General features: G+C 41.1%; 1 protein-coding gene and 1 long non-coding RNA gene across 3 annotated transcripts in view; one reads left to right on the forward strand and one right to left on the reverse strand.

The window, feature by feature from the left end:
• LOC147018149 (T-box transcription factor TBX10-like) overlaps positions 1-7,832 on the reverse strand; it is a 60,643-nt gene extending 52,811 nt beyond the window's left edge. Inside the window, exons 1-3 of one of the 2 annotated variants that reach the window (XM_085897547.1) lie at positions 7,697-7,832; positions 7,385-7,536; positions 1,128-1,207 (exon numbers count right to left, since the gene is read on the reverse strand). In XM_085897547.1, the coding sequence (XP_085753673.1) occupies positions 1,128-1,207; positions 7,385-7,428 (124 nt within the window). In that variant the 5' untranslated portion in view covers positions 7,429-7,536; positions 7,697-7,832. Of the gene's footprint in view, positions 1-1,127; positions 1,208-7,384; positions 7,537-7,696 lie in introns of those variants that run through there. The other variant, XM_085897550.1, reaches the window with a different exon arrangement.
• LOC147018150 (uncharacterized) overlaps positions 1-24,052 on the forward strand; it is a 116,848-nt gene that overhangs the window by 20,110 nt on the left and 72,686 nt on the right. The window lies entirely within an intron of this gene.

A 24,052-nucleotide genomic window follows, 5' to 3' on the forward strand; every position in this document is an offset into this window, starting at 1 on the left:
GTTTACACTGATGAGTGCCTAATTTCAAGTGTACAGAGCAAGTGAATCGAAGAAACGCATCGGTAGTGACAGAATGGAGAAACTTGAAAGAAGTGGAAGAAGGAAAGTGAGAGAGAGAGAGAAATGGAGGTACACCATCCATGCCAGATGCTCACACCATCAAGAGAGGAGAGAATTAGAAAAGATAACAATAATAATGAGTGGAAAAAAAGAAGAAGAGCTTGAGGAGATTGATTGATTGAGAAGTGTGCTCTGCCTGAAGGCAGGTCCTTGGCTGCTTGACGAGAGTGATACTGAGTGGTTTTCCATTGGCTTCCCAGCAGTTAGTCAGGGCAGGAATTTGTACTTTGACCAGGATGCTGGTGATAACTCGCCTCCTCTTGGCGAAGGACACTGTGGGGTCTTTAACATCCACAAACTAATGATAGCAGACAGGACACTCTGCTAAACGTCCATTTGAGGGATGGCACACACAACGATGAATCACCTTACCTGTGAAACACCAGGATGACAGTTTATAACGGGTCGGGTTTGAACCAAGGCTAGATAGCTTTGAGATGAGTGTGTGTACCTCTAGGCTATCCTGCCAGCCCCTTGAGAAGACAAGGACAGGGAAAGTTCGTCTTTGCAATCGAACGGAACAGGAAAGAAGACATTTAGAAAGAACAAATAAGGAATAAATGAGGGCTGCATTACAATTGAGATGAGCCATAGGTGAAGGGGTTACTCTTAATTTCTTTTAACATAAGCACTGTGCCACTGAAAATGTGCATGTAATCCTTCGCATGTACTGAAGCCATGTATGTGCATGTAATCCTTCATTCTTTTCTATTTTCATAAAATGTCTCATTAACTTTGTGTAGTGACAGACCATGAAATGTTGTTCTTAAACAATGTTAACTGCAACACTTCGACTAATTCAAATAAATAAATAAACAAATTGCATTACAGATACTCAAGTGATGTGTTTACTTTTAAGCAACTTTGCCAGGATGTTTTTAATATGTCAAAAATTATCTATTGATGTTTCAATGATCATTTGTCTCTGTTTACAAGTTATACCGAACTGCCAACTTCACTGTGATTGCAACACCACTCACAAATATACACACAGGACTACAACTTACCTGGCACAGAAACCACCCTGAAGTCGGTTTCCATCTCAGATGAATAATTGTATTTTCCCAAAAAAATTTCCTTCCGGGATCTGCAGGGAATCGATACATTTTGAAACCCTTCTCTGATTGATTGGTGCATCATCCAATGGCACAGCATCCTGTCATTTTAAAAAAGAATGATGAGCTGTCATGTGGTTATTCAATGAGATATCGATGGATACAAAATGGTGCCCATGACTAACGTGACCAGAAATTTCCGGGACACGCCATGTCGCTACTCTTAGTACATATGGACTCTAATAATGTATATTTTGAATACCGTGCAAGTATAAAATGAGTTTTAAAAACGTGTGTAGGTATAAAAAGTATTTAAGTACCATGTGGATATGAAATTAGTACTTTAGCATGCATGGTATTAAATGAGACTTCTATATACGTAGCATGCAGGTCTCAAATAAGCATTTTAAATGTGGGTATTAAATGAGTATTGTAAATATCGTGTGTGTATATAATTAATATTTTAAATACCACATGTGAAAATAAAACACTTTTAAAAATCATCGGTCATAAATACTATGTGGGTATAAAATGGATATTAAAATGACCATTCATGAGTTTAAAATTGTATTTTTTTTAAAAGCAGATGTGTAAGTCTTAAATAAGTATGCTAAATATGGCACACAGTTAAATTTAAAAAATGGCGCACGGTATAAAAAGTGTATTTTAAATATCATGCCATGCGGGAATAAAAGAAGTACCGTACTTTAAATATCGCATGTGGACCATATAAAAGTGGTATTTTTAAAAGATGTGCACCAATATTAAAATTAGTATTTTAAGTACCCCACATGAGTATAAAATAAGTATTAAATAACGAGCAGGTTTAAAATGGTTATTATCTTGCCAAAACGAAGTTTTTGCAAGATATGTTAGTCAGCTTGTATGTGTTTTTATTTTTTTTTTGTTGTTTTTTTTTTGTCTGTAATCACATATAAAAAATTCTGCAGAGCACAGTTATCATTGGAAATTTTTGTAACTTCGCATATCAGAGGCCTATAGAGGTCCCTTTCAGTGCACAAAATTTTGAAGGTCAAGGTCAAAGGTCACTTTGTCGCAAATCAGGGGAGTCGACCAAACCCTTATTTTTTGGGTAATTTTGATCGGATCGTCTTCAAACTTCATGGGAATATAGTTCATGGTCTGGCGCTCAGCTGCTTAATTTTTGGTGGCGATTGGCCTTGACCTTCAAATGTTTTTTTTTTTGGTCTGTAATCAAGTATAAATCACTCTGCAGAGCACAGTTATCATTGAAAATTTTTGTAACTTCGCATATCAGAGGCCTATAGAGGTCCCTTTCAGCGCATAAAATTTTGAAGGTCAAGGTCAAGGTCACTTTGTCGCAAATCAGGGGACTCGACGAAACCCTTATTTTTTGAGTAATTTTGATCGGATCGTCTTCAAACTTCATGGGAATATAGTTCATGGTCTGGCGCTCAGCTGATTTGTTTTTGGTGGCGATTGGCCTTGACCTTCATGGTTAGCGCCTGAGGTCAAACATATTTGACCCCAAGGTCAAATTTTCAAGATTTAGGAACCATATCGTGTAGTACCTCAAATTGAACACCTTGATGAGTTATTTCTAGATATGTCAAGCTTGAGACATTATGACGTCATTTGGTGATGTTATGAGGCAAACATATTTTTCATGGTTACTCTGTAGAACGATTCTCATCGGAATCTCTCGTCAGCAGATATTCCTCAAGGAGTTGCTCCTGGTGGATAGCAGCTCTGTTCACCTCATTGTGACCTTAAAGAAGTCACACGTGGTCACCTTTTGGCAAGATACGGGTCACCCTGCGGGTGACATTGGTTTATTTTTTTTATTTTAAGTATTGCCTGCCATTATACATTGAGTATTGTAAAAACCGCATGTGAATCTAATACTCGGCCAGCCAACATGAAATATTACACTTTTTGGGGCATCGCGTGTTAATAGCAGGCATCCATGCCAGATCAATGAGTCATATGATAAAGAAAAAGCTTTGGGTGGATGCCACCCTGGATTCTCAATTTTTAGGTCATTTTCAAGGTCATAAAGGTAAAAATGACAAAATGATCATTTTCCTTTATTTTGGCGGAATTAAAACATTTTTCGTGCCAATATCTTTATGCATTCTTCTGTTTCATGTTTTCATACACAGACAACAAAAACATAATGTAAACTTTTGAATTTACATAAATGCACAACACAATGTAACGTAAAACTGCAGTTTCGAAATGCAGTAGTCTGAGTACCTATTATGGTAATCAAGTTTCTCACTGGCAGTGAACCAAGCTGAGAAATTGAAATGTTATGTCTTAGGTTAACTGTAGATTAGTTCAACAACAATTTCAATGTGGCTAAAATGTACTGTGTGCATGTTTTATAGAAAATCTATTGCCCAGCTGGGTTACAACATTCTCCCGCATCACAGCCACATGCAGAAGTGCACTTCAGTTCTTTTTTAAAACAAGTGCACCGAGCTGTTTGGCATTTGGATTTGCACCCATAGGTCATCAGCTGAAGGCAGGCATCTGGAATTGGGGGCAGTCTTGTCCAGATTGGTACCAGGCAAGTCTTCTCCTTCACCCAAGCAGTGGTGTCCACAGGGGATGGTATCCTGATGCATTCTCGATCTGCTTGCAACCAGATCTTTGCCTGGTAATTGGCACGTTTACTGTGCAGATCCAGGGCATCTCTCATCAGAGACAACAAATCAAGGCCCTTCTTGGCTTTACCAAACGCATGGAATCTGGCTTGATACACACTTGGCTGTGCAGGAACGCCATACAGATGACATACAAACTGCTCAACTTGGGCGAGTTCTCCATCGCGACTAATTCCACTGACAAGGAGTGGCTGACTCTGGAAAGTTTTCCAGCACGTCTTCTTCCCATGGCCACTGAAGGCTGAGGTTGTGTCACAACCTGTGAGTGCATGGAAAGCTGTGAGTGCAGTTTGTGTCACAACCTGTGAGTGCAGTTTGTCTGATACAGCATGTATTGGGTTGCACTTCCGCTTCTTTGATGTTCCAGAAACCATCCATACTTGAGCTGCTCTGGTTGGCATGAAGTGTAGGAGAAGCAGCAAAACATCTGTATCACTGCACATGACCACCAACCTTTCATATCCTTCACTGACTGCCTCACATGAATGGAGTATCAGCCTTGTATCAGCCTCTTCGTGGTTGCCATGAAGTCTGACTGTTTCTCGTCTTGTTGATCTGGCATTGGTAGCATTGGAGAATCCACCTCCTGCTACCACTTCACATCTTTCGGGGAGATCTTCGCCCTTCTGCATAATCATCTCAGAAAGGAACCTTGCAAGATCTTCCTTGTTCGCATCTAAGGCGATGAAATTGCTCCAAACCTGGGGTAGGGGGACATCTGGCCCATCAATGATCTTGCGAATCTGTTTCTTCTTGCCCAATCTCTTTGCTCGAGTCACAGCCTTGATTGACTCATCTCCAGTGTAGCGGTCAAGCACTACGTCAACTCTTGTTATTTTTCACCAAAGTGGTTCGGCACAGTGGCTAGTATACTACTGCTTTCAAACTGTGGAAGTTTCTAGCGATCTGAAAATACAGTGTACAAATGGTTATAACCATGTAACAACCATCGACAAGAACACCGAGCACACTGCTATATCCACTACATCTGGTACATATTTGGCAGGAAGCCTGCTTATCTCCAACTGGAAAGAAAATAACAACATGTTAATGGTGTGCAAGTTCTGGTAGTACTGAGAACAAAACAAAGTGACATTGGACATGGTAAAATACCCATAAGAATATAACAGAAAAATGGCAACGTTTGCTTTTCATTCTCTTAAAACTCTATAAATTAAGGTATATCTTCAGTTTAACCATTCACAATGCAAAAATACACTTGCTACAATATACAATCTTTGGTTTTTTTGATATGTTCAATAAAATAGGCACCGGTTTCATCAAAATAGGCAAAACCCCAAAATCGACCGGCAATGACCTTGGTGACCTTCAAAATGACCTTGAAATTGAAATTTGGCGATGGCATCCACCCACATTATTTTTATCTTGCCACAGTAGAATGAAGAACATGGATGCCTGCTATTAACAAGTGATGCCACAAAAAAAAAAATGCTTGGGGACTTTTAGATTTTTGGCTGGTCTACCATAAATGAGTATGATAAATACCACGTGGGTGCAAAATTAGTATTTTAAATACCATGTGCAGGTATAAGATAGATTAAATATCACGTGGGTGTATAAACCCACTATAAACACCTGTCATGTATGCTTGTGTGGGTATATAATGAGTATTTAAAATACTATCGTGGGTATAAAATGGTATAATGGATATAAAGTGAGTATTCTAAATACCAAAAGTGGGTATAAAGTGAGTATTTTTAATACCCCACAGGTATTAAAATTAGCATTTAAAATACCATGTGGGTATAAATACCAAAATGAGTATTTTTAAAAAAAATACGAAAATGAGTATTTAAAAAAATATCAAAATGAGTATTTGAAATGCTACTTATTGGTATAAGATGAGTATTTTAAATCCAGTACTGTTTCTGAGTATAAGAAATGAGTATGGTACTTAAGTGAGTATGGTACAAAAGTACATATGGTACTTAAGTACCATATGTGGGTATAAAATGATTATTCCAAATACTATTTGTGGGTATAAAATTAGTTTCATACCACATGGGTATCATATGAGTATGTAAATACCACAAGCAGATATAAAAAACGAGTATATTAAATACTACATGCGGTCATAAACCAAGTATTTTAAATACCACATGTGTGTATAAATTGAGTATTTTAAATACGTGTAAGTTTAAAAACAGCTTTGAAATAAATACCATGCGATGCAGTTATACGATGAGGTTTTGTGATGACCGTGGTTGACATATAAAATGAATTTTAAATGCAATGCGGGTGTAAATGTGTATTATGAAACCATACACATAAAATGAGTATTTGAAATTCTGTAAATGTATAAAATTAATTTATATTACCAAGCATGATTAAAAATAGTATTCGAAATATTACACACGATTATATGTTCTTTTTGAATACCACACATAGGTCTAAAATGAGTATTTGAAATACAGTATACATGTGTAAAATGATTATTTTAAATACAGTATACATGTGTAAAATGAGTATTTTAAATACAGTATACATGTGTAAAATGAGTATTTTAAATACAGTATACATGTGCAAAATGATTATTTTAAATACAGTATACATGTGCAAAATGATTATTTTAAATACAGTATACATGTGCAAAATGATTATTTTAAATACAGTATACATGTGTAAAATGGAGCCTGGTGTTGGCGCAGTGGTTAGGGCAACGGCTTGGGATCCAAAAGGTCCTGAGTTCAAGCCCCGTTGGGCCACTGAATTAATACACCAGGGGGTTGACTCAGCCTGTCATCCTTCCGAGGTCGGCGAAATGAGTACCAGTGCACTGGGCCGGTGTATACCCCGGTTAAAATAGGTGTACCATAACCCTGTGTCGTAAGAGGCGACCAGGGTTGCGTCAGGAAGGGCATCCGGCGTAAAACATGTGCCAAATCACTATGCGGATCATACAGATGATCCGCTGTGGCGACCCCGAACGGGAGCAGCCGAAAGAAGAAGAAGAAGAAGACATGTGTAAAATGATTATTTTAAATACAGTATACATGTGTAAAATGAGTATTTTAAATACAAGTATACATGTGTAAAATGATTATTTTAAATACAGTATACATGTGTAAAATGAGTATTTTAAATAGAACTATTCATTTTAATATTTAAATACTGTTTCGGTATAAAGTGAATATTTTAAAAATCACACGTGAATATAAAATTAGTATTTTAAATACCATGTGTGTGTATAAAATGAGCATTTTAAATACCGTATAAGAAAACTCATTTCTTATAACATGCAGGAATAAAAACTGTATTTCAAATACTCTGCTCGAATATAAGTGAGTATTTTAAATACTGCAAGCAGGTATAAAATGAGGATTGTCAATACCGCATGGGTATAAAATGCCAAATATATCTTGGAAAATTATTTTTAAAACTTCAGTAACATTTTCGAGATCTTATATTTTGTACAGTGTGAAACCAAAATCCCCCCACCAAATCCCCCTTATACTCCGGCCACCAGTCACGAGATTTGGCCAGCACCACACGATTAGTGTGGTAATTATTCTCATTATCGCCGGGTGTATTATGTACCTGATTGCGACATCGTGGAAACGTCCGCGACGAAACCGGGGCATCGACAAGTGGCAGCAGAGTTCCCCGATTCAGTTTGGCGCAGGTGGGAAACATCCAGTCCGGCACCTTAGACTCTCAGTGGGTTCAACGGAGATGCTCACCCTGAGCTACTGGGAGGTACCCGGATTAGATACAGCGAGATACATTATTAACTATCGAGATACCTTACATATATATATATATATATATATATATATATATATATATATATATATATTGTGACGTACGGTACAATAAGGTACCTGGATCAAATTATCACAAGGTACCCACAGTTGGGAGAGTGAAGCCGCCGAACAAGGTGTGAGATACCCGGGGATACGTGCGGCCCGACTCGCAACTTTTCCACACAAATGTTTCTGTTCTTTTGCCTTGATCATGAGACCCCGTGACTTGCACCCACATCCACTGACCCTCTCTCCCCCCACCCGCACGACTTGTCCTCATTCTTTTCTCTCGTTTTATTTTTGTTTCCATTCCCTATCCGCTCTAAATCCACGTTCTCCTCCTTGTGCTTCGTTCCCCTTTTCTCCGAATTATCTACACATTCTTTAGTCTTCATCCAATTCGTCGCTCGTCTTTCTTCATATTCATTAATTATACCAATTACAATATCTTTCGATACTTGTCTGAAATCCAAAGAGAGTGGGATACTTATACCCCCCATCCCCCTTTTTCACGCTATAAATTGTCTTCCTGTGCTTCATATCCATTTCACGTGGAATCTTCACAGTAACCACTGGGTGAACGAACTCACGACCCCCTTTAAGAGCTATCAACTGAACCCAACATTGCTGCCACATTTTTTTGACATATTTGGGTAAATGGGGGTTAAAACTGGCAAAACGAATTTGTTCTTATTTTGTACTTCAGCTCTCTCCGAGAGCTCACGGGTCGGGTCTGCCTGTGCATCATCTCGAAGTGCCGTGAGCAGTGCCGTGCTGATGGAGGCAGGAAATGGGCAAAGCTGCGGAATTCTTTCATCAGCATGGACGAGCTTTAGCCTCTGTAAAGGACATATTTCGTTGAAATACGGGGACAGTACGAGACGTCAATGCACTTTTACATTGGAGTAATTTGCGGGTTGACGGTGCGTGCGGTATGCACGGTGCGTGCGGGCGATTGTTTATGGAACTTTTGCAATGCTTTGTGGATTCCAAGCTCTGAGTGCGATGCGTGTTGTACCGCATGCGGCCATCCTCCCTTGCGAAGTTCACGCACTCGCCTCTGCTCGAATTCCGGCTGAGTGATGGGGTGCACAGTTATTTCCACTCGGAATTCCGGTTTGAACGTTGGAATTGAGGGTCGTCTTGTCCTTCCTTGGGTGATGAAATGCACTGTGGATTCACCCGAGGATGTGGCCATCCCAATAAGAGACGTTTCGCTGGACTAGACCATTTAGTTCCATGATATTTGGGCCTACTTGTATCTTGGGCCTCACGGCACTGATAGTTTATCAATAGACCCTTTAAACCCGTGGAGAAAAAGGCCGGGAGGCCCTTCCACCCCTCAAATGAAATTATATCGTGGGCTTTAATTGTTTTTAAAACTTTCAGATTAAACATGAGTGTGAAATCTTGTGAATGCTTGGTTGATGGGAAACGCCCTTCTTATGGTTATATCTGTCGGTGATGATGTCATTGGGAAGCAAAACGTAAAAATGAGTGAAATGGTAAGTTGTGATTTTCTTTTTCACTTTAAAAGTGTTGAACAACAACATTCTGAGAATCCAGCAATTGTTCATGCTTGATTACACACTTCGGTTAACCTTTAATAAACGAGTAATTGAAAGCCCATAATCGACAGTCTACACCGGTGTTTCTCAACCTTTTTTGTCCCAAGCCCCACTTTGATTTTCAAAAAAATCGTAAGCCCCACCATGATTGGAGACACTACAGTATATACTACATATGTATTCAAAAGGCTTTATTAAAACTTTACTGCAAATTTTATTAAATTGCTATTCACTTCAATGGGAGCCCTGCCCTTGTCGCTGGTTGCAGATTTGTTTGATTCATGGAACCAATTTTGTCAGTTTCAGCCTTAAATCACCACGTTTCGTGATTTCCAGTCGATTTCTCTTCGCTTGCAGCAAATCGGTAACAACACTAAATCCACATTCGACGAAATAAGATGATGGAAAATTTATCAATACTTCCCTTGCAAAAGTAGTCAAGTTTGGGTGTTTCTTTTTGCTCTCCTCAGACAGCCACATCATGGTTCCTTTGATCTTGAAAAGACTTCACAGACTCATCTTGTTGCAACTCGCATAACTCCTCTTGGTATTGCTCTGGTACATCAGATAAACCCACCAGAAATGGCTGAGTCAACCAAGAAGGAAACTCCATTGCTTTCAAATCATGAAATCTGACATTAACCAACATTTTCAAGTGGTCAACAATGACGTTCTTTGCCTCCTCAGTTACCTCACATTCGTTCATTCTGAATCCTCATGCCCCACCAAAATATTGCCACGCCCAACTTTGAGAAACACTGGTCTACACAATGCCAGGGATGTGTTCCGTTGGCAAGCGGCTTGCTTACCGCTCGCCAAGCGGCGTACTTGATTAAAAGAGCTCAAGAAAGCACTCAAAAGGAATGGAGTGCTCAGCACCGCCTTACATGGCAAGAGCCAATGTAAACAATGATATTGTGGTGCTTGAAGAAATGCTGTCTGGGCCATCGTTTTCAGTTTTACTTGATCCTATTGTGACAACTTCCCCAAACTAATTGATTGTGTTAGCAGCGGCAACAGAGAGTACGATATATGAAGAGTAAAACGAAGAGAAAATAGAAGCTAGGCACTTGGTGGAGCGCCTACGTCCACCCGGATCTGGATTTTGATCTTCACAAAAATCTAATCAATTCTTCTTTGTCACACACCCAACCTGCCTTCCAAGTTTCATCTGAATCCGTCCACAAATTTTTGAGATATGATGCCAAATATCGTTTTTGGCCCTATCTCTCAATGGTGAAGAATCACTAAAAACATTCTAGTATCTGGATCCGGATATTCACCAAAAATCTAATCAATTCATCCTTATCACACACCACAACTGTCCACCAAATTTCATACGAATCCTTTCACAGCTTTTTGAGATTCGTATCTTGCACACAAACAAACAAACAAACAAACTGACAGACAGGGATGAAAACATTACCTCTGTCCATCGCAGATGTAATAAATGTGGCATCAGAAGGGTGCCATAGAATACTGCCATAGAATGTCCATCCCAGTGCCAAAGAATACTCGAGTTTGGCAAATTCAGTTTGAGCGAAAACGATCGTGATTGGAGTGGATGTGATCACATGATCGGAAGACGCCATCTTGTTACATATCTTCACCAAGCGACATGCTAAATCGTGTGCATCTATGTGGACTCTTAGTCATATTCGCATCTCGTCGTCATTATAATTTTTCATTCTGAAGTCAGTGTTGGGGTGTAAAAGATGTCGTGCTGTTCAGCATGGGGCAGTTGCAATTGATCAGAGGAAAGAATATGCATCTTTATCCTCATGATCCAGGAGGAAAAAACATCGGAGGTAAAGGTTCGTCATGAGGAATGGAGAGCCAACAACGACTAATTTCTGCACGCTGTGTTGAGAATAATTATTTATGTTGCTGTTGATAGGAGCGAAATAAAATCAGGACAAATTAGAAAGAAATAACTGAAATGGTGATTGATCTGCAGTGAGAGAAAGGGATTCCCTTTTGCAGATTCCCTTTCTCTCACGGCGGATCAATTACCATTTGAGGTGTTTACTTCCTCTTTGTTTTATCTGTTCTTTCCGTCCACATAGTTCGCCAATTTTGTGCTGAAATTAGCGATTTACATACCAAGTAAAATCAGGAGTTGTACCATGTGACATCCTCTGTTATGATAAGGCCAGATAAAATAAATTATTACTTTCTTGTCCGGGCTTTAAAAAAAAAACCAGGAGGGAGCACCTTACTCTTTGATATTTTACTATTTGCAGATACTATTTAAAATTTGAAAAAACACATTTGAAAAAACAACCCACCAACGTACGGCTTCCAAAAAGGAAGTCCATGGGGATGAATGAATTAGACATCTCTCATCCTTCTGAGTGACAGGCAGCAGCCTCTTCCCTCTCCTCCAACCTTGACAACATCACAATCTGGTCAAACACTTGGAATACGTCTTTCAGTCCTGAGAAATCGCACACATTTACTCACTCTTTCCCTCTCTCCGAAAAGACTGTACCGCAAACCCTCCCATCTACTTTCTCAACAATCCTCTCGAAGAGGTTGACTGTTGAGTCACTCAAGCTTTTGGGTCTTACTCTCAGCCATGATCCTGCTTGGGCAAGCCACATTTCAAAGTTGGCTTCCAAAGCCAGACAACGACTGAGCATCCTCCGTCGTGCAAAATCCTTCCTTTGCACACGTGAACTCCTATCCCCCACCAAGACTTTCATCTGCAGCCTTATGGAATACTGCTGTCTCCTCTGGGCTGGAGCCCCTGTATCACATTTTGTTCAGCTTGACGCCATGGAAACCAAGGCCTTCGAGAACATTGGAATTTCTCGCAGTGAAGTTGTCTATGGGCCTATCTTGCCATTGCCGACAGGTCAGTGGTTTCTTTCTTCTTCTGTCTCACTTATGGTCTTGCACCCTTTGCCGTTCCCATGCTTTGTTCCCCCCAGGTATCTGCAGGACGCACTCCTCGTGAAACTACTTAAATTCAGAACTACTGCTCACCTCCACTCATTTATTTCTCTTTTTTCCTCACCTGTGGAACCACCTTCCACACTCTCTTCAATCTCGTTCTTCCCTCCAGGTCTTCAAGGCAGCTATTCACCACAATCTCAAATCATCCCCCATCCAAAACCATGATCTTTTCTACACTCATCAAACCATCCCCACCCCTTCCAAATTTTGCTTTTTGTATCCATCTAACGTCAAAGGTCTAAAGGGTCTGAATGTTTGAAGGGTATGAAGTTAAAGGTTTGTAAAGGTCCAAAAAGCCTTAAAGGGTTTGAGAGTTTAAAGGGTCTCAAGTAAAAGTCTGCAAAGATCTAATGTATCTAAAAGGTATAAAGGTCTCAATGGTATGTTCAATAGTATGTAATTAATGCTACACGCACGTGAACAGTTGTGTTACAAAATGGCACCAATTGTCAAGTTCACCAAACTCTAATATTCTATGGCACTAGGGCTGTGGCTGACCTTCCACTGTGCATCTTGGAGAAGTGGGTGGAGGGGTTTTGCATGTTTGTAGATTTCAAAGAATGAAGATGAAAAGTAGAAATAACAATAAAAGTATGAAATGCACGTTTCAATATCATCCTCTTGATGGTAAATTTGAAGAAATAGCCACCAATCGTTTTGAACCCGAATATGGCAGCCATTTTGCTAACATAAGTGGGTGCATTCTGTTAGCAAGTAGCCTGGTTACCGCTTACCAAGCACCTCCCTTCATTGCTTCATGCACCTCCCTTGCGACAGACTGGCGATTTTGTCTGAGATTGGTTGTCTTCTCAACATTTTTCGATGAGTCAACTCATGATACATCCTCGGGTGTGGCAAGCAGCTTGCAAAGTGGTTGATATGGAATGGCCAGCTTGGCAAGCGATAACAAGCCGCTAGTTAATGGAACACATCCCAGAATTTATCATGACTGGTCGAAAAATGCTGAGAGGACAACCAGTCCTGGATAAAATTGCTATTTTGTCACAGGATATTCAACTGAAGGAATTTTGGAATCTGTTCAGGATATCGGCGGTAACTCACCTACTCTTCAGAAAGGACACTATGGGATCTTTAATATCCACCAACTAATGCTGGCAGATGGAACACCCATTTTAACGTCCAGCCAAGGGTTGGCACCCACATTGATGTCTCGCCCTGCATGTGAAACACCAGATGAGGGTTTATAGCTGGGCAGACATTCAAAACCAGGATAGCCAGCTCAGAGAGGAGTGTGATAAACTCTCGGGTCTAGGCTATCCTGCCAGATTTCAGTTAACCTTAATGATTTATAATGGAAGTACCACCAACGTCAAAAATTCTCATATTCTGCTGCAATAATCATTTCCATTTTGCTTGGAATGACTTGTGCCTTTACCTCCTGGAAACGGTCCCCTTATTGAACCGAACCTCGATTTTTTTTGTTTCCAAGGTCACAGGCAGGAAGGCTATTGCTCTTGTTAGGATTATTATTATTGTTATTATTATTATTATAGTTCCACCAATTTTGTATGACAACTTTAAAAGAAAAGACTGTTACAGCTGGCTATGCTGATCTGCACATGTTTATAGCATCTCTCAACCCTTGGAACTTGATCCTTATGGATTTTGTTTTTTGGATTTTGTCCTGTATTTGTGGCCATCTTGGATTTTGTCCCAAACACAAAACAATCTCTTTCTCAAGAACTACTAAACCGATCACATGACATTTGGCAGACAGCTTAATCACCCCAAGGCTGTGTTGATCTGTGAGTTTGAAGCTTCTGCTCTAAAAACTCTCCAAGCTGGTTAAAATGGTCCTTTGAGCACAGCCATAGTGGCTGAGGTAAAATGGCCTCACACATCATTTACTGTCCCATGAGCTAGGCTTCACTGTAATATGTGGATTGATGATGTAGATTTTATATATCACAATTCTAGGAATATAAAGGACGGTTCATAAATTAAAATTGCCTCCTCAAATTTGCCCGTATCGAAGTGGATAATATCACTGAACGGCCCAATGTCTTGAGTTTTGTTACAATGTATGAATTGTCAAGAGAAGCTTTATGTATTTTCTTTCTGCTGACGACGGATACTATCAGTATTAGTAAAAATATTTTTGGGGGGTAAGTCGCATTTTTTTATGATCTCAGGGATTGTTATTTGCCCATTAACAGCACTATGTGTGGTAGAAAATTCTTCACCTTTCAGGTGATCATCGGATCCTTCTTCGCTCCCCTTTCAGCCCTGCTTTCTTCTTCGATAAGGTAAAAGCTAAACGAGTTAAAGCTCAAGAAGATACCAGAGTTCACAATCAACGGTGAAGCATTTACTGGGAAAGGCAATATGTTTCAGTTTCTGCCCAATGATTCGTTTTTTCGCTGAAGCTGAAAATTGAACAATGATCAGATGAATTTATTTTCCAGTTTTTGACCAATTATTTTTGTTTTGTTTTACTTCAAACATTTCAAGAAAAACAATTTATCTTCTCCATTATTAACATCATTCCTTTCACCAAGTTTTCCACCCTAAGCTTAAAACTAGGTGTAAATCATCGAGCACATCCACTTTTTGCTCTGTTCACCCTATCTGCCCCCCCCTAAAAAGTCATTTTAAATCTGCTTCGTAATATGCTAACATCACTGCATTACATACATAACTAGAAGGGCACTCGGTAGAGCACATACCTCTATCACGTAATGCCTGATCCACGAGAACATATCGAGCCCAATACATTTTTGAAATATCATACTATACATCATTTTGGCCCCATCTCTCAATGGTGAAGAATGACTTTAAAAATTAAAAAATTCTCGTATCTGGATCTGCATCTTCACCAAAACTGAATCAACGCGTCCTTGTCACACAGACAATCTACCCACCAAGTTTCGTCCAAATCCGGCCACAACTTTTTGAGATATCGTACTATATATCAGTTTAGCCCTATCTTGCAATAGTGAAGAATCACTTAAAAAATTCTAGTAACTGGATCCGGATCTGAATCTTCATCAAAATCTAATCAGTTCATCCTTGTCACACACTCAACGGTTACACCAAATTTCATCCGAATCTGTCCACAACTTTTTGAGCTGTCCTCCACACAAACAAACAAACAAGAAAAAGATGTCATGCAGAGCATGATACTTGCAAAATCCATAAAACAAATTTGACCTCAACAATAATTGGTGGTTGAATTCAATGACCAAATATGCAACTCCTCTTCAAATTTCAAGTCAATGGGATGAAAATTGACAATTTTAGAAATTTGGCCTATGTTGACCTTTTGGCCTATGTTAAGTTGAAAAAGAATTGGTGGATGAATTCAGTGGTATGATACACAAATCCTCTTCAAATTTCAAGTCAATGGGATGGAAATTGAGGATTTTAGAAACACCACTTCAGTTGGTGACCTTGGGCCTATGTTGACCTTTTGGTCCATGTTGACCTCAAAAATAATTGGCTGGTTGAATTCAGTGATCTGAAATACAAATCCTCTTCAAGTTCCAATGGGTTGAAAATTGAGGATTTTCGAAATTTAACCTTTGTTGTTGACCTTTGGCCCATGTTGACCTTTTGTTCTATGTTGACCTCAACTATTTGGCTTGTTGAATTCAATGAACAAATATGCAACTCTTCAAATTTCAAGTCAATCAGATGAAAGTTGACAATTTCAGAAATGCTGCCGATGTTGACCAAAAAATATTTGACTGTTTGAAATCAGTGACCTGATATGCAAATCCTGTTCAAATTTCAAGTCAATCGGATAAAAATTGAGGATTTTAGAAATACCATGTTCGTTGTTGACCTTGGGACTATGTTGACCTTTTGGTCGATGTTGACCTCAAAAATAATTGGATAGTTGAATTCAGTGACCTGAAATATAAATCCTCTTCAAATTTCAAGTCAATCTGATGAAAATTGAGGATTTTAGAAATATCACCTTAGTTGTTAACCTTGGGACTATGTTGACCTTTTGGTCGATGCTGACCTCACAGATAATAAGATAGTTGAATTCAGTGACCTGAAATATAAATCCTGTTCAAATTTCAAGTCAATCAGATGAAAATTTAGGATTCCAGAAATATCACCTTCGTTGTTAACCTTGGGACTATGTTGACCTTTTGGTCTATGCTGACCTCACAGATAATAAGATAGTTGAATTCAGTGACCTGAAATATAAATCCTGTTCAAATTTCAAGTCCATATGATGAAAATTTAGGATTCTAGAAATATCACCTTAGTTGTTAAGCTTGGGACTATGTTGACCTTTTGGTCGATGCTGACCTCACAGATAATAAGATAGTTGAATTCAGTGACCTGAAATATAAATCCTGCTCAAATTTCAAGTCAATCTGATGAAAATTGAGGATTTTAGAAATATCACCTTAGTTGTTAACCTTGGGACTATGTTGACCTTTTGGTCTCTGTTGACCTCAAAAAGAATTGGCTAGTTGAATTCAGTGACGTGAAATATAAATCCTGTTCAAATTTCAAGTCAATCGGATGAAAATTTAGGATTCTAGAAATATCACCTTCGTTGTTAACCTTGGGACTATGTTGACCTTTTGGTCGATGCTGACCTCACAGATAATAAGATAGTTGAATTCAGTGACCTGAAATATAAATCCTGTTCAAATTTCAAGTCAATCAGATGAAAATTTAGGATTCTAGAAATATCACCTTAGTTGTTAACCTTGGGACTATGTTGACCTTTTGGTCGATGCTGACCTCACAGATAATAAGATAGTTGAATTCAGTGACCTGAAATATAAATCATGTTCAAATTTCAAGTGAATCGGATGAAAATTGAGGATTTTAGAAATATCAACCAAGTTGTTGACATTTGGCCTATGTTGACCTTTTGACCTCAAAAACAATAGGCTTTTTCCTTATGACAAACTCTACCATGTGGTGAAGTTTCGTGAAGATCGGTTTAAAATTGTGACCTGTAGGCAACAAAGAGAAGACAAACAGGCAGTCAGACAAACAAACAGACAGACCTTTTGGTCTCTGTTGACCTTAAAAATTAGTTGGCTGGTTGAATTTATTGACATGAAATATAAATCCTCTTCAAATTACAAGTCAATCGGATGAAAAATGAGGATTTTAGAAATCTCACCTTCGTTGTTGACCTTTGGCCTGTGTTGACCTTTTGACCTCAAAAACAACAGACTTCTTCCTCATGACAAACTCAACCATGTGGTGAAGCTTCATAAAGATCGGTTGAAAATTGTGACCTGTAGGCGATAAACCGACAAACAGACAGAATAACAAAATCGACTCACCAATACATTTGAAAAATCTTTGATTTTGCAAGTAACAAGATGCACGATGTACGATACTTGCAAAATACAACCACCCCCCCCCCAAAAAAAAATAAAATGGTTGCCATAGATGCATCAAGCTGTTCATTTCATCAATATTATAATTGATGATCTTAATCAAAGCTCAGATGGTGTTTGATGATTTTAGAAGTTTGACCAAGAGTTGCCCTTTGACCTTTCGACCTCAAAAATAGTTGCATTCCTAATTCAGTGATGCACTATGTAATTGCCGTTTAATTGTCAAGTTAATCGGATGAAAACTGATGATTTTTCAGATGAAAATTGATTTTAGAAGTGTGACCTTGAGTTGACCTTTGAACTTTTGACATAAGCATCGTTGGTTTCCCAATTCAGTGAAGCACGATGCAATTCCTGTTAAATTTTCAACTCAATCGGATGAAAATTGATGATTTTTCAGACGAAAATTGATAATTTTAGAAGTTGACCTTTGACCATTTGACCTTGAAAATAGTTGGTTTCCCAATTCAGTAACCCAATATGTAAATCGTGTTCAACTTTCAAGTCAATCGTATAAAAAATGACGATTTTATATATTTAACCTTAAGATGACCTTTGACATTTGACCTCAAAATCAAAAGGCTTCTCAGTTGTGACTGCCTCTACAGCTTGGTGAAGTTTTGTGGATCGGTTTAAAATTGTGACCTGCAGGCAGTTGACAGAGAGACAGACAGACAAACAAACAGAATAACACAGTCGACCGTCCAATATACTTGAAATATCTTCGATTTTGCAAATAACAAACATAAATGGACCCAAATGCAACACCCTCTCCTCTGGTGAGGGTAGTAACAGCCAATCAACGTATTAACATGTTCGGATGTTGCCGAACTATTAATAGTTGATTGTTGCAGTATTCCCTTTTTTATTACCTGTCCTTCAACCGGTCGAGGTCAAAACTTTAAGGGGTTAGTTGTGTGCATGCACATATGCTGACCGTGTTGGAAGGGGGGGGGGCAGGTCATAGCGCATAACCATCCTGCCAAATGTCGTGTGTATATATATATATATATATATATATATATATATATATATATGTATACACATCTTGGCAAAAGGGAAGGCAGCGTAGGGGAGGGGAAGGCAGCATAGGGGAGGGGAAGGCAGCGTGAGGGGAAAGCAAGGCAGCGTGAGAAGAAAGGAAGGCAGCGTGAGGGGAAAGCAAGGCAGCATGAGGGGAAAGCAAGGCAGCGTGAGGAGAAAGGAAGGCAGCATGAGGGGAAAGCAAGGCAGCGTGAGAAGAAAGGAAGGCAGCATGAGGGGATTGCAAGGCAGCGTGAGGGGAAAGCAAGGCAGCGTGAGGAGAAAGGAAGGCAGCGTGAGGAGAAAGGAAGGCAGCATGAGGAGAAAGGAAGGCAGCGTGAGGGGAAAGCAAGGCAGCATGAGGGGAAAGCAAGGCAGCGTGAGAAGAAAGGAAGGCAGCATGAGGGGATTGCAAGGCAGCGTGAGGGGAAAGCAAGGCAGCGTGAGGAGAAAGGAAGGCAGCATGAGGGGAAAGCAAGGCAGCGTGAGAAGAAAGCAAGGCAGCGTGGGGGGAGAGAAATACAGCGTGAGGAGAAAGGAAGGCAGCATGAGGGGATTGCAAGGCAGCGTGAGGAGAAAGGAAGGCAGCGTGAGGAGAAAGGAAGGCAGCGTGAGGAGAAAGGAAGGCAGCGTGAGGAGAAAGGAAGGCAGCGTGAGGAGAAAGGAAGGCAGCGTGAGGGGAAAGCAAGGCAGCGTGAGGGGAAAGCAAGGCAGCGTGAGGGGAAAGCAAGGCAGCGTGAGGGGACAGCAAGGCAGAGTGAGGAGAAAGCAAGGCAGCGTGGGGGGAGAGAAAGACAGCGTGAGGAGAAAGGAAGGCAGCGTGAGGAGAAAGGAAGGCAGCGTGAGGAGAAAGGAAGGCAGCGTGAGGAGAAAGGAAGGCAGCGTGAGGAGAAAGGAAGGCAGCGTGAGGAGAAAGGAAGGCAGCGTGAGGAGAAAGGAAGGCAGCGTGAGGGGAAAGGAAGGCAGCATGAGGGGAAAGGAAGGCAACATACCTGGGTGAAGGTGCTTTCAATTGTTCATTGTGAAAGCGAACTTGTTGCCTTGACAGACTTTGGTTTCTTTGTATCCGCATTCTCAACCATCACTAATAGGTACTCTCTCTCTCTCTCCAGTGTTTCTTTTTCAAATATTTCAGCATATTGGACGTATGACAGTGATGAGCACTTTTGAACAAATTGAGCATGCAACTTTTGGATTGTCTCCTTTAACCTTCCTGAAATAGTTCCAAACTGCATTTCTGGACCTTTTGAATAACATGTGAAAACTTTATCAGTCGATGTATTGCCAACCCATCCATCAGAAAAGCAATCGGCACACTCTTCCGGCCAACTCTAAATGCCTTGATGTTCATTTAAAAGGAACATGCCCTTGGGGCGTGTTTCGTTTTTAAGTGATTGCTTTTGCTGTGATATTGAAAACGGGATGCCCCAGGGGGTGTTTCTTTTCACTTACCTTACCAAGCCATGTGTAAACGGGACATGCCAAACAGGGCCGAAAAAAATCCCCCTGAAAAAAAGCCTACAACAGGTCCACCAAGGCGGTTGCCATCTTTTGTTTTCTCTGGAAGCCAGCTTCGATGATGGTGGAGAGGGCAAGAATCTGATCGGAGGGACTGCAGTCAGGCCTAAAGTCCCCCTGCTCATCAGGTAGGAAGGGCTCCAGGGTGGGGGTTAAATGGGAGAGTAGGGCCCTCTCCATCAGCTTTTCAAAGTTGTTACACATGCTAAGCAGAACTCAAGCAAGCACTCTGAATTAGATGATAAGGATTGATTCTTTGGCAAGCAATCAGCGATCGGTTAGAACAAACACTAAAGTCAATTCTGCATTTAAAATTTTGAAATTCGGCTCAGGTAAAGAGATTCTTGAGTTTATCGCATGTGCAGAAATGAAATAAAGGCACGAACATTTTGAGACACCCGGAGTGTCAAACAATATCCGAATTGCACAAATGAACACTTTTTTAGCAGTCAGAACTGCTGCTAAGGTCAATTCTGCAGATTAAATTTTGAAATTCGGTTCAGGTTAAAAGATTCCAGACCAAGAGCTTATCGCATCTGTGGAAATGAAATTATGGCACCAACACTGGCATCTCCGGGCGTTTATAAGCATTGCGATCTATCCAACAATTTGTAGGTATGAAGATTAGACATTCGATGATATGAGTGATGATTTGATGACAAAAAATTTTGAGTGCTTTTTCGTTAACCGTTGAGGCCTGTTTAAAGTCAAGGTATTGTTGAGCAGGTCAAAAAAATGGTGAATTAAGACCCCAGCGAGGGAGAGTGGGATGACAAAGGGACTGACCAAAGATGAAGTCTTGATGAAGAATAATTAAATAAGGCTGTTAATTATCTTCAAAAGGGGTGTTTAAATTAACCAAAACATCCAGTTTTCATTCCTGCACTCTCTTGGAGTTCCCTTTGTATGCATGCAAAGCTTCAGGCCATGAGGTTTCATTGTTTTGGAGTTATAGAGGAGATACATTGACACACACACACACACACACACACACACACACGCATTTATTATACGTATGTACGTATGTATGTATAAATATATATATATATATATATATATATATATATATATATATATATATATATATATATATATATATATATACATACATATATATATAATATATATATATATATATATAATATAATATATATATATATATATATATATTGTTGTGGTTACCAAATTCGCAAACCACCATTCAGGTCCCTTAGGTGAGGTATCTCGGTAAGTACATGTGTAGTTAGGCCCAAACCCGTTGTCTAGTGGGAATACATGTCATTTATGCGTGCTGCGACTCTTCAGGATAGCCGTTTTTCTTTTACTATCTTTAATTTGGACCAACCGCCATGATTACCACCACAACCACAACATCAACCACCAACCACAACGCCGCTTCACCACAACCGCCACGACCTTCACGTCACACCTCGCAGCCGTCGCATCGCCACCGTTCTTGCGCCGCCTGTGGGTACCGGTGTTGGACTCGTGCAGGGCGCGCGCCGAACAGCGTGTACAAAATCACGGATTTTGTGCTTCAAAAACGGATCAAAAACGACACACGCCCACTTTTTGCCGTCCAATCGGTGAGCGAGGGGCGGGTGGCCCCGCCCCCAGGGCGATCGATATATGCAAATTTATGGATCAAAAAGCCTTCACGCCCACTTTTTCTCGGGCCAATGGGGAGCGAGGTGAAAGGTCGAAGGGAGGGGGTCAAAGATGAGAGGGCGAAGCTACAGGGCTGATAAAAGGACCGTGTTCGTCAGACGAAGAGAGTCGAAGAGTCGGAGACGTCGAGAGGCGGAGAGTAGGAGAGTCGGAAACAGAGAGTCAAGACTTCGCGGGCGGTGGAGCTGCTCGTCGTGTGCGTTGGAGTCGGAACGGAGGGGACGGAGCTGTGGAAAGGCGGCGACACCAGACGAGGGGGTGCTCGCGTCGTGCAGGAAGCTGCACCCGAGGGAGGCCGACAGCGCGACCTGGCCGAGGTGGAGACGCTCGTCGCGGGATAATAAAGATCCTCGATACCCCGAGCATCAGCAACCCCCTCCTGTTTCCCCCCGCGCTGAGATAGTGCGACCAAGGGGGCCCCTTTCCCACCCCCTACCAGACACTGTCCGCGGGGCCCGCGGAGTTGAGGCGCCATCGCCGCTCCTCGTCTCATCACCAGACGGGTAGGCCGACCCAGTCTCGGCCTCAGGCCCGCCTCATCCTTGAGGGTATTTCTTTTCCTTGGTTTTGGGTATGTGTTGTCGGCGCCGTCTGTGAAGTAGAATTGTATAAGTGTTGCCGTGTGCTCGGTAGTCGGTATTAACTCTGCATTGTGTTTTCGCTTTTATATTTGCTTTTTGTGTAAATTGAATTGTGTTTTTCTTTTCTGTGTGCATTTGGTGGAATTGTATATGTGTGCTTCCCGTGTGCCGCGAATAAATGTGCTTTATTATTGAACTGTACTCCCGCTTCGCTTCGTCTTTTCCTCTATTGAATCCCCATCTTGCTTCACGTAAAGGGTTGGTAGTGGGCTGAATACGCCCGATAATTAATCGAACCGTCGAGGTCGACGATAACACCGCTCGGTTATTCTGATAGTACGGAACGGGTCGCTTAAGTGGCCCGTGTCCGAAGTCGACCTGCGGCGAGGTGCGATCGCCCGGTCTACCCTCCGCGTGGGTACTTAGGTAGGTCGGGTCGGCGAGCAACCCTATCCCACGCGGGGGCTGATTGGCTCGATCGCGGTGAGACCGAAAGGTCCACCCGTGACTGGTTCCCGGCGTTAGTCCGAGAGGGTCACGACTGGATTGTCCGTCCGGTGGGCGACGTGCCGCGATTCGAGTTACGTGGCCGTCAGCACGCCGGCGGGCGCGAATACCGCAACAATATATATATACACATACATATAATATATATATATATATATATATATATATATATATATATATATATATATATATATATATATATATATATATATATATTGTTACGGATTTCAGAATCCGGTCTGATGAATGCATCCACACATCCAGGTCCTCAGACAGTTATTTCCTTAAATGCATGTTCAGATTAGCCCCATCCCCATGTCTAATGGGATCTTCAATGTGATGTGTTGAGAAGGGTAAAGGATAGATCCCCTCTCTCATGGGAAGCTTTTTTCTTTACGACGGATACGTTTACACACATTTCTTTCATGAGCTCTGAAGCCCGCCCCCATTCTTCCTCAGCGGCAATCTTTCGTGAGCTCCGACGCCCGCCTTGTTTGCAAGTGCACGGGTTGTCATGGTAACCGCGTGCCAGTGGGGCGGGGTGAGCTTGGGGTGGACGGCACCCCACGGAGATGGCCGGGGGATATAAAAACAAGCGAGAGGTACGTTCCGAAGAGAAAAAGTGAGGAGAGAAAGGAGGGGGAAAAAAGCGTTCTGAAGAGAAAAGCGTGAAGAGAGAAATAGTGAGGAGAGAAAGGAAAAAGCAAAGGGCGAGAGAAGTGAGCAAGAAGCGAGTGTCTGACCAGCGCCAACGAGACAATTCGTTCTTCCTAGTGCTTCGGCAAACGAGCGTGTGGTGCACGTGTGGGTGTGAGCATCGCCGCCAACAAGTGAGACACGGGTCGATCACCAACAACACCAGGGTCTAAACACACGATGGACGATCCCGGTGCCCTCCAGACTTCGACTGGCATTCAAGGCTGCCCTGCGAGAGGGTGCACGGCAAAGCTGGGTGCTGGCGATGGACGTGACACGCACGCACGCATTTCAGGACGTTTTCGCTTCACGGACGACTTTCTGGTCAGCGAGAAGATTCCTCCCCTTCCCCTGAATGATCTGTTGAGTACCCATGTCTGTGTTTAGCTGTAAGTAAGTAACCCCCGATAAGCATCTGTTCTTTGTCTCTTTCCTGGCATTTTGATTGATTTTGCTTTGAAATTCATTCTTTATTTACCTCAGCAAATAAAAAGTTCTTTTTATTTATATATTTTATTATTAATAAATTATTTGTCGATTTTCAACCTGTCAGTGTTTGTCCTTTCCTTCCGTTGGTCTAGCATTGTCCGAACCGAGATAG

The sequence above is a fragment of the Eptatretus burgeri genome, chromosome 10 (assembly GCF_056783735.1).
Source record: "Eptatretus burgeri isolate ZD-2024b chromosome 10, Ebu_testis_v1, whole genome shotgun sequence".
Taxonomy (NCBI): domain Eukaryota; kingdom Metazoa; phylum Chordata; class Myxini; order Myxiniformes; family Myxinidae; genus Eptatretus; species Eptatretus burgeri.